This window comes from Streptopelia decaocto, assembly GCF_964273445.1.
Source record: "Streptopelia decaocto genome assembly, chromosome: 14".
In the NCBI taxonomy this organism is placed as follows: domain Eukaryota; kingdom Metazoa; phylum Chordata; class Aves; order Columbiformes; family Columbidae; genus Streptopelia; species Streptopelia decaocto.
Window position 1 is genome coordinate 8,560,806 of NC_138669.1, and position 10,794 is coordinate 8,571,599.

Consider the following 10,794-nt stretch of genomic DNA (forward strand, 5'->3'; position numbering starts at 1 on the left):
CCACGCTCGGATTGCCAAGCTGTTTGTCATTCCTAGCAAGTCCCCCAGTTTGACAGACAAGTTGTTATTGGTTTTGTTTTTAAAAGAGAAATATATATCAAAGAGTAGCATTTCACTGGAAAGGTGTCTCTAGAATGGGAAATGTTCCCTGGCATTTTCTGCGTCCTGTTCTCTGATGCTCCGTGTAAAAAATTAATATTGGGGGTTGGCTTCCCCGCCTGCACAGTAGCCGGATGATTTGGCAAAGCCGGAACTCAAAGGTTCCTCCAGAGATTTCATCCTCAGCTGCTCTGGGATCTCTTTACTTTGTCACATTGCCCTTACTCTCACCCACGAGTGCTGGGAACTTGCGAGGGAATCTCAAAAAATGGAATTTTCCAAACTGAATTAACATTTCCCATGATGAAAGGCAGAAGGAAATAAAACAAAGGGACGAGTTTCATAGTGGCAGATACTTGTGTGAATGCCAGAGCACTTTCAACCCTCACCAGTAAAGACATGAACACAAAGAGGTTTTTTAATCATCTCTTTCTTTAAAGTTTGTTTCACAGGCAAGATGGGTCCATGGGACAGAAATAAGCAATGGAGAAACTGCAATTCATGCAGAGCAATAACAGCATCTCTCCTGGAGGTCTGGAGCTTGCATGTCCCCAGCCCCGCACATCCTGGTGGACCCCTGGACCAGCAAACCCCTCGCTGTGGAAGCTCTGCCTCCCTGGAAATTCAAAGTCAGACATACGTCAAAGAGAAGATGTCAAGAAAGCTCTCATTTCCTCATTAAACATTACTGATGCTAATGTGTCTTCTGATTTCCATAACTCTTGATTTGGGGACACAGCTGTCCTCGCTGTGTAATTGCAATGATGCAGATCTAAACTGGTACCAAAGTGCAAATTCCTCCGTGGGAAGGTGGGGTGAGGCTGATCAACATCCAGGGAACATTACACCTGTCCCTACAGCTTATGAATAACCCTCTCGTTGTTAACACCTAATAAAAATGGATTTATTTGATTTATTCCAGGAGAAATGGAAACTTCCATTTTTCTTCATTGGGAAGAAGCAAGAGCAACACTAATCACACGTGTGTGCCCCGGCACATCTGAGCTCACCTACGGGTGGGACGCTCTGCCCACATGCCTGTGCCCCACAGCAGAGGCATTCCTACCGATGTAGAAGCACCATATGATTCCTGAACTTGAGCCAAGCACATCAGAGCAAGTGCTGAATTATAGATGTGCCCGGGGTAGCGGGACGGCAAATTTTTTAACCTTTTCAGCCCTCTGCTCCCTCACGGAGTCGGGGGTATATTGCACGTAAAATTTGGCTGCAACTATCTCAGTTGGTTTGGAATGGGATGTGTGTGAAAGTGATTTCAGGTCATAAAATCTCCAAGACAAACTGCAAGGAGATGGTGTGCATTAATTTGTTTTTGTTTTAATGACTCAGGCAGGATTATCACTTTGTCATTTGGAGAAGAGCACAGTCTCTGAAGGTGGGAGATGCTGTCAATTATGTAGCAATATTTAATCAACCAACTGAAAAGGAATATCCTCCTCGCTCTGGGTTTACTGTATAGAAGGGCTACCTGTAGGCAAGGTGGTGCCATCTTTAAAAAACTCTTCAATGCACTATTCAGGGTTAAACAGACTTTTCATGGAATAAAACTTAAGCGGATCAGATAAAAATAACAAAGCAAGCCAACAAAGCTGTCTCATCACTGACGGAACAGGGAGCAGTGCAGTTTTGCAGTTTCTTGGTTTATTAGAAAGAGAAGGAGCATCTAACAAGATCTAAGAATGTGAACAAGCATCTAGCAAAATCTCAGCACCTCTACAGCACTTCTAAGAAGCTGAAAACTGGTTTTGTAGCATGGTTGTCCACATCCAGTGTTTTGGTGTGTGTCACCTTGAGATCTGCATGAATTGCAAATAAATACGTGAGGTAAACAGTGACAATGATCTACGGTAAAACAGTTGCATGTATAATAGGCTCTGATTTGACATGGACTATCGCATATGCCTTGTAGCTCAAGGATTCCCTCGAGTGTTACTGCGAAAACATCTTGAACTGAGTGTTTAATAAAACTGTGGTATTTTCATAATGTAGAAATTATGGGGATTTAAGATAACTACGGGATGCTAAATTTTAGAAAGAAGGAGAATTAAACCTGTCCTGTAGAAGACGGTGCCCCACTGAGAAGAGTGGGTCCCAGAACTGTGTCTTCAGTGGCCAGCATAATCTGTCTGCATGGAAAGTTTATTTATTTGGACACAAATTCTTGGAGAAGGCAGAACTTCTCCATACCTCCTCTGTCCAGCTTGTAAATCTAAATTCTCCAAGTCACAGGAGAAAACAGCAAAAATACATTTATGCAAAGAAAACCCCAAATTGGTCCCTTTAGGACCTTTAAACTAAAATAATAAACAGCAGACACAGAAGCAAGTGGTTCTAAGCCACATGCATACAAAGCATGTACAAAACACCCCATGAGTCAGACCGGTGACCTGTTTGCCCACTTTAGCCAGTACTAGCCAGAGAGGCCATGGTTACCAGCCAGGCTTAGCAAAGCCCGTGGCATGGTCACCAGCCAGGCTTAGCAAAGCCTGCGGCAGTCGGTGGTCCCCAGACACAGACTTTGCAGTGCACAAAACGCGGTACAAGGCCAACTGCTAAATTACATCCAAAGCTCATGTTCCCTCAACACCAGGAGGCTGCAGAAGCTATTTGTCTCTTAGCCTGAAGGCTGCACATCACAGAGAAACTCCCCGTCTTACAAGAGGGTTATTCACTTCTTACTCACTCTCTGATTGAATGCGAAACAACTTTCAAGTGCAGACTTCAATTCCAGTACAAAGCAGCCTTAAAAAGCCACATATTACCCTTGTCTCTTTGTAAAGATATAGAACATCTGCAGAATTCACGTTCAAGCTAAATGCCTCTCAAAAATACAGCAGAGAGGAAGCAGGGAGGGGAGGAGAGCTCCCGGTCCCCTTGCTGGGGAGGCCCCCAGGAGGGGAATTGCTTTGCAGGCAGGGGCAGCAGGGCTGTCCCCAGCTCTGCACCTTTCCTGGGGGCTTCTGGGGCTTGACTGCAGTGTGGCTGAACCATGAATTTGTGATTAGGAAGCCCTGAATTACCTATCGCCCAGGCTGTGAGCTGTGCTACCTCCACCACCTGCAAGCAGCTGGGACGTCCCTGCAGCCGGGAGCATCTGCCATCCCCAACACCTCCGCATCCGACAACCCCAGCCCCTGTCACAACCTTAGAATCAACAGAAACCAGGCTCAGGAGATCTTATAGCTGAGCTGTAGCTCTGGCCCTCCGGAAAGGTCCCATTTTGGTCCCGGTATGTACAGAAAGATTAAGCAGAATTTAGGGTCTGAGGCTGCGGACACTCACGGCTGACTGCAGGGTGATCGATACACCCTCTCTGAAAATAGATAAGCACTTATGAATATATGCAATATCCATATGTGGCATATATACTGTGTAAGCCAGGTCAAAACATGAACTATCATACCATCTGCTTGCATGTCTGTATGTAATCTTGTTTAATTACCCCTTCTACACTGGGTGATTTCCTTTGTTTTATTACAAGATAGCGTATTTCCAGAAATAGATTGGATATATATTTGTCCTTCTGCTGAAGCAAGAGAGAAACATCAGGACCAGGAAAACTACAGTCTGCTCGGCTCTGTCATCTCTTATTTATCCAACACTCCTGGCAAATTACTCTGAATAATAACAATAATTGAGATTTGTCCACGTTACATTTTGTAAATCACTTTATAAATTACCTTAGGTGCAAAGTATGGTTTCTGCTTTCTATCTGGATCGTGAAAACTCTGAATAATGAATGTCAGCTAACAAACGGCAAACAGCTCTGAGTGATAATGCTGCAACATGCACACAATAATTTGGAATTTGTAAACATTTCAATGGATACTAATGGTTGTCTGAATAGCGAGAGATTACAAATAACATCAGATCACAAACAGCCACAGAATGAAAGCGGTTTGTGTGTTCAGAAGAAAACAGAAGAAAATATAAAAAGAAGCCCTTTCTACATCACATCTGCGACAATCTGCACAAACTCCAGGTCCTCTCTGCTGTGGCCATGCTGCAGCTGCACAGCCGGGCTGCTCCCCACCCTGCTGGGAATTCAGTTGGTTAAATCTGACCTTCCTCAAGTGTGGTTCTTCCTCAAAGCAGCGCCGAAGCCACGCGCAAAGCTCCTCGAAGTCTCCCAGGGTGGATTGACCCTCCAGCCCTTATCCCACCGACTGGGAGTTTGTCCCACCCGCAGCATCCTCTGCTCTCCCACCCGCGGCTCCCACGAGCCCACAGTGACATCCTCCGTCGGGACGCAGCAGCGGCAGGGACCGCGTCTTCTGCTCCGTGGAGTGGCTTGGGGACACTTGGCTCCCTGAGGAAGGGGACACACGGTGTCACACAGCTGCAGCCCCTGCACAGCACCTGCAAACAGAAATCCCAGATCTCAACGTGGAGCCAGCGTGTTGTCTCTGTGCTGGGCCAGTAACGGGACAGGACAAAGCTGGTCCTTGCTGAAGGCTAAGCTTTGGTGGGTGCCACCAAAGGCCACCCATGCGGGAGTGCTTGGCAGGCTCCCTGCCTGTTCTCGCTTCCCAGCTCTGCTGCCTGCAAATGATTTATCGTGATTTTAAAAAGCCTTTTCTGCCTCCTCCCAGCAGGATCAGCATCTGCTATCAAGATAGTGATCGTGGTAGTGGGTTTGAAGAGGAATTCTGCGAATCTGTAACAGTCCCTGATGTGAAAATTGCTTTTGGAGTAATCAGAAGACAGCAACCCCCCTGAGCATTAGCTTCATGCATGTTCCTGGGTGTGCACATTTTTCTTGCTTTGCTTTTTTTATCTGTGTTCTTTAAAGACGTATACGACTTATCAGACTTCCCCAGAAAGAAAGGCGCTTGGTCAGTATCCTTGGTTTCCAGTGCTGCTGCCCTGCACATCCTCATGCCATTCTCCAGAGCTGGTGACTGTGCTGACCTGATCCTACCCTGGTGACATGACACCCGTGAAGATGTTTCCGCTCCTGCAGTCTGGAGCAGGCACGGTGCTTTACGAGGTTTTACAGCTGCAGGTGGCTTTGTTGCCAGCTGAAGAAAGTATTCAAACAGAAGTTATTCTCTTTAGTTATGAAAAGCTAAACAAGTGGAGGGACGAGGGAGCATTAAGGGCCCTGGAGCCGGGGGCTGTGGGCAAGGGTTCCTTGGTTTGCAGACCAAATGCTGTGGCCACTTGGTAAAGAGATGCCTGCTCGTGGGCAGCCTCAGCTCTTCCTCCTGCTGCCAGTGCGGGGCAAGAGCATCGCCCTTTCTCCTCCACCACCTGCCTGACCTTTGATTAAAGACAAGTTAAGCCTTGACCTCCACTCCTCTGCACTGAGGCAGAGGCCTCAATGCAGAAGCCATAAGCACTCCCCATGGCCTTTATCATGGAGGGATGCTTTGGGGAGATGCAGGGATATTCCTGGGAGGAATGCAAGGATACTCTGGGAGGACACAAGGATGCTGTTGGGTTGAGGGCAGAGGATGAGGAATGTGGGGATGTTCTAGGCAGATGCAAGGATGCTCTGGGCTAATGCAGGGATGCTGGAAGGTATTCAGGGTTACTCTGGGGCATTCAGAGTTGCTCTGGGAGGATGCTCGGATGCTTGGAGGCATCCAGGTTGCTCTGGGGGATCCAGGGTTGCTCTGGGAGGATGTAGGGAAGCTCAGAGGCATTCAGGTTGCTCTGGGGGATTCAGAGTTGCTCTTGGAGGATGCGGAGACGCTCGCAGGCATTCGGGTTTGCTCTGGGGGATTCGTGGTTGCTCTGGGAGGAGCGGAGATGCCCCCAGGGGCTCGGGGCTCCTCTGGGGTGACTCAGGGATGCTCAGGGCTGGAGGGCCGGTCCCAGCGGCCGCAGGGCAGAGCGGAGCTGCGGCCCCCGGAGGGGCGGGGCGGCGGGGCGGGCCGGGGAGGGGCGGCAGCCCCGCGGCTGCGGCGTGGAGCGGCGCGGGCGATGGAGAGCGGCGGGGCGCTGAACGGCTCCGCCGCCGCCGGGCGCTTCGCCGCCGCCGGCACCGCGGCGCTGGGCGCGCTCATGGCCCTGCTGATCGCTGTCACCGTGGCGGGCAACGCGCTGGTCATGCTGGCCTTCGTGGCGGACTCCAGCCTGCGCACCCAGAACAACTTCTTCCTCCTCAACCTGGCCATCTCGGATTTCCTAGTAGGTAAAGTGCCGCCCCCCGCGGAGCAGCAACTCGGCGGCGGGGCGGGCAGCGGGGAGCGGGCAGGGCCGCCCGGGGCTGCCCCCTGCACCGCACCCGCGGGGTCCCCTCCGGCACCCCCGCTCCTGCGCCCCGACACCCTCCCGCAGCCCCGGGGCCCCTCCCGACACCCCCGGCCGGGTGCGGGGCTCTGGAAGGAGCCGGCCCGGCATCCCGGGGGGCAGCCGGGGTGCAGACCCCCATCCCAGGGCCAACGGACCCCTCTGGTTACAGGTGCCTTCTGCATTCCCCTGTACGTGCCCTATGTGCTGACGGGGAGATGGATCTTCGGGAGAAGTCTCTGCAAACTCTGGCTGGTAGTTGATTACCTGCTCTGCACCTCTTCGGTCTTCAACATCGTGCTGATTAGCTATGACAGATTCCTCTCGGTGACAAGAGCGGTGAGTCGTGTCATGGCAGCTGAGAGGAGAATAACTCTCCTTCTGCTTTATTCTCCCGATTCTCTGCAATAATTAATAGCCCTGTGAATCGTCCAAAAATTATTAATCTTTCAGGTTATGATGGAAAGCAATAATTACCCACAAATATATAATTCAGCTGTGGTTTCAGGTTAGTACTTCTGGCATAATTAAATCATTTAAGGTTCAGACCCCGTTGTGCAGGTGTTCCCTTCCCAGATGACAGGATAGCGAAGTACAAGTGAGTCAGCGAGGTGAGCAGACCTGTTACTGACTTGCAGGGGCTTATTATCTCCAGGACAAACAAGCAGATTGCAGTGGGACTCCCAGCCTCTCCCTGGCTACCGAGGCAGCAGATTGCAGTACCAGCTCTGGCGAGCACTGCCCTGAGGTCTCTGGGTGCAGGGTGAGATGAAAACACCCCAGCTTCCAGAGAAGGTAACAAGCGGTTCTCAGGCAGATTAGATTAATTGCTGTTTTCTTCTTCCCTGACTCCAAATACAACACAGATTAGTTACGAGGCTCAGAGAGAGCCTGAGCGAGGCATCTGCAAAACCCAGGAGTCTGAGGCATCATCCTTCTACCCGGGAGGTGTGGGGGGAGCCGGGGACAACTCCAGTGAGTGGTGGAGTGCGGCCAATTGCCGGGCTCCAACCAAGTCAGTACATTTCCAGTAAGCAAAAGCCACATCTCCTTTTGGATCTGCGAGATGAGGGTTCTAAGTCTTCCCTGCAGGAGTGTGATTTATCTAGCAATTGCTCCTGTTGCCTATGGCATGTGAATTTGTTACAGTGCTGAGATATTGCCTAGCAACTTTGCCAGGAACACTAACAGTTCATCTGTGAAGAGCCTCAACCAGTTGGGGTGTGTGGCCATACTTAAGAAAAGATTTCCCCATTGCAGGTCGCCTACAGAGCCCAGCAAGGCAACACCAAGCAAGCGGTGCTGAAGATGGTGATGGTTTGGGTATTGGCGTTCCTGCTTTACGGACCTGCCATTATCAGCTGGGAGTATATATCAGGCCGGAGTATCATACCCACCGGGGAATGCTACGCTGAGTTTTTCTACAACTGGTATTTTCTCATGACAGCCTCTACGCTGGAGTTTTTCACTCCTTTCATCAGTGTGCTGTTTTTCAATCTGAGCATTTACCTGAACATACAGAAGCGTACCAAACTACGCCTGGATGTTTTCCATGAAGTGCACAACCAGTCCTTCACAGAAGAGATGGAAATGAGCCCAGAAGCGAAGCTTTCTTTGAAATGCTGTAAGTGGGAGCAGAAGGAGCCGGTGGAAACCCTCAACCTCTCTAAGAGCAAAGCTCGAGCAGCAGCCTCCACTGCCAGCCTGGGTGCCAACAACCCACTGTCAACAAGCTCTGAGAGCTCCGCAAAACCCAAGTGTTCCAACAAAAAGAGCTGTAAAAATTCTGCATGCACTCTGTCCTTGGAGAAGCGGATGAAGGTGGTGTCCCAGAGCATGACCCAACGCTTCAGGCTCTCTAGAGACAAGAAAGTGGCTAAATCCCTGGCAATCATCGTGGGCATTTTTGGGATTTGCTGGGCACCGTACACCCTCCTGATGATCATCCGCGCTGGCTGCCACGGCCACTGCATCTCTGACTACTGGTACGAGACTTCCTTCTGGCTGCTGTGGATCAACTCTGCTGTTAACCCCATCCTCTACCCTCTCTGCCACTACAGCTTCAGAAGGGCTTTTGTCAAACTCCTCTGTCCCAAGAAGCTAAAGATTCAGCCTCACGATCCGCTTCAGAACTACTGAAAGTGTGAGGATGAGAAGAACCTTCTTTAACACACTTGTGTTATGGAAAATTACTGTAGCGGTTGCATCCTTGGAAGAATCTGGGAGCGCTGCTCTGGGACATGTGAGGAAGGCAGCAGTGAGACCACTGTTCATTTATTCTAGGCCATCAACAACAAAATCACTTGGAATAGAAGGGTAAGGGTTTTTTTGACATTAACCACAGTTGGAGAAATCTGTGTCCGCCACTTGCAGGTGCCACAGAAGAGCTCTGCTGCCACCTAGTCAGCCGGAGCAGCACCAGCATTTTGTTAAAATAAGGAAAAATAAAAACTGAAAAATAAAAGCTAACGACAACAAAAAGATCTAACCTAAAACCACTGGACTAAGCTGCTTGCAAACCCGATTTTTCCCACGAATGAGAGGGGTTTTTTTTCCTTATGCTTAAGATATTATACACATGTAATGATACAGAAAGAAAAGAACAAACCAGAAGGAAAAACCTCATTTTTCATTACTGCTACGGTAGCTACAGCCATAGTCTAGATGCATGTGGTGCAATAGATGTCCCTTCCATCCCCTATGAAGGGATGAATCTCTGTCCTAAGGAGTTTACAGCCAGACTCGGAGGTGTCAAGCATCCCAAAGGACTCTTGTCGGCATTCCCTGATGCCTGTGTCAAAACTGATCCGGTTTCCTTTGCATCCACACGGCACAGGGAGCGTTTCCCTCACCCGGAGCTGTGCAAGCCCAGGCTCTGGTCCTGCGGGACGTGGAGCCCCCGCAGACCCGACGGCGAAGGCTGCGGTGCCGAGGCGAAGGTGCCGGCAGGGAATCGGCTTCTCCACAGCCGCCTCCTGACGAACCAAACACATTTAAAAGTCTATTCTGCAGGATCTAACAAAATACTCTTTTGGCAACTCGCTAGAGAATGACAAGCACTGGGAGAAGTGAAACTTGTGTTCTTTTTTAAAGTTTGTTTCAGACCTCTTAATTCTAGCAAGTTCCACAACTCTCACACGCTTCCTTTGAAAATACATCATTTGAATGGAGACCCAGGTTGAGCTGATCCAGGCAACATAAGCATCAATCTCTTTATTTATTTATTAGTAGTCATATATTTCCACAGACAGAGCATCAGATCTGAAAGTCTTATGTAAAACCATGGGCATTTAATCTCTGCTTCCCATGTCATGCTTCATCAGACTTGCCCGTTTCTTCTGTAATCTCTCTGGGAATAAATGTATTAGGACCATAAAACAAAAGACTTCAGCTCCGCACCTCTGCTGGCACTGCTCAGCGATATAGGAACACAAATACGTAATTTGTTGCCATGGTAAATGCTCATATTTAACAGCATTGTACAGAGGAGCTCAAGATAATAAGTCTGAAAACATGTACGAATAGAAACCCAAATGCTGTAAAGTAGTACCCAAAAGCTGATGATGTTGTGATTGCCAATTACACTTTGCTGTTGTAAGCAGACTGCTTTTTGGCCACTGCTAGGAATAAAAGAAATTACTATGCCACTTTATTCCTGTACCATTTGTTGAGTAGATCAGTATTGTCATCTGAAGTCAGGTTTTACGTGACGTCTGTTTTGTCTGTAGGACATTTAAGTGTTGTGACATGTTCGGTCAGACCGTTATCTATGCGTGAAAATATATCCTTTAAAGGACTTGTTCTGAGAATTGTCAGTATGTGCTGCTGAGCCTGCTTGTACCTTTCCTTGTGTCTGCTACCTTCCGAAAAGCCCAATAAAGTATTTTTATACGAAACTCATCAAACATTTTATGGTAAACAGGATGTGGCTGGAAATGGTAAAATCCAACTGAAAGCAAAATATCTCTGGGTTTGTCTGAGAAGACAGTGAAACCTGTAGAGCCGGTAAGAGCCCGGCGTACCTGCGGGAAGTGAACGTGCCAGCTGTGCCAGCACCGTGCATCCCTGGAGTCCCGCTCAGGACATCAAGATTTTCTGTGTAATTTAAAGTCCTACTGGTACTTTTCTCTGAGCATTAGAATAAGCGTTTAGTCTTAAAGTCCTTTCCCTAAGAGTGAAGAAACACACACACTTCACTGTGAGCCTTTTGCACAGGGTTTTTATAGTCTCTGACCTCCATTGGGGTGGAATTACCTACACTTGGCTGAAAGTAATTTTATTCATTTATTCATTGGTGGATTTTGCAGGGAAGATGCTCATACTCCTTCTTGAAAGAAGAGCTCTTGCCTTGCCAAATAAAAAAAGAAAAATAACTACTTATGCCTGGCTGTGAGGTCGCACCTGAGCCTGGTTTTCATACTGAAAACCTTATGAGCTGGT

General features: G+C 48.7%; 1 protein-coding gene across 1 annotated transcript; it reads left to right on the forward strand.

Moving 5' to 3' along the window:
- Nucleotides 1-6,030: 6,030 nt before the first annotated feature.
- HRH3 (histamine receptor H3) lies at nucleotides 6,031-8,493 on the forward strand (the record flags this gene model as incomplete). Its single annotated transcript, XM_082065384.1, has 3 exons — nucleotides 6,031-6,256; nucleotides 6,527-6,693; nucleotides 7,615-8,493. Exons 1-3 carry the CDS (start codon nucleotides 6,046-6,048, stop codon nucleotides 8,491-8,493), a joined length of 1,257 nt encoding a protein of 418 aa, XP_081921510.1. The 5' UTR covers nucleotides 6,031-6,045.
- Between the last annotated feature and the right edge of the window lie 2,301 nt (nucleotides 8,494-10,794).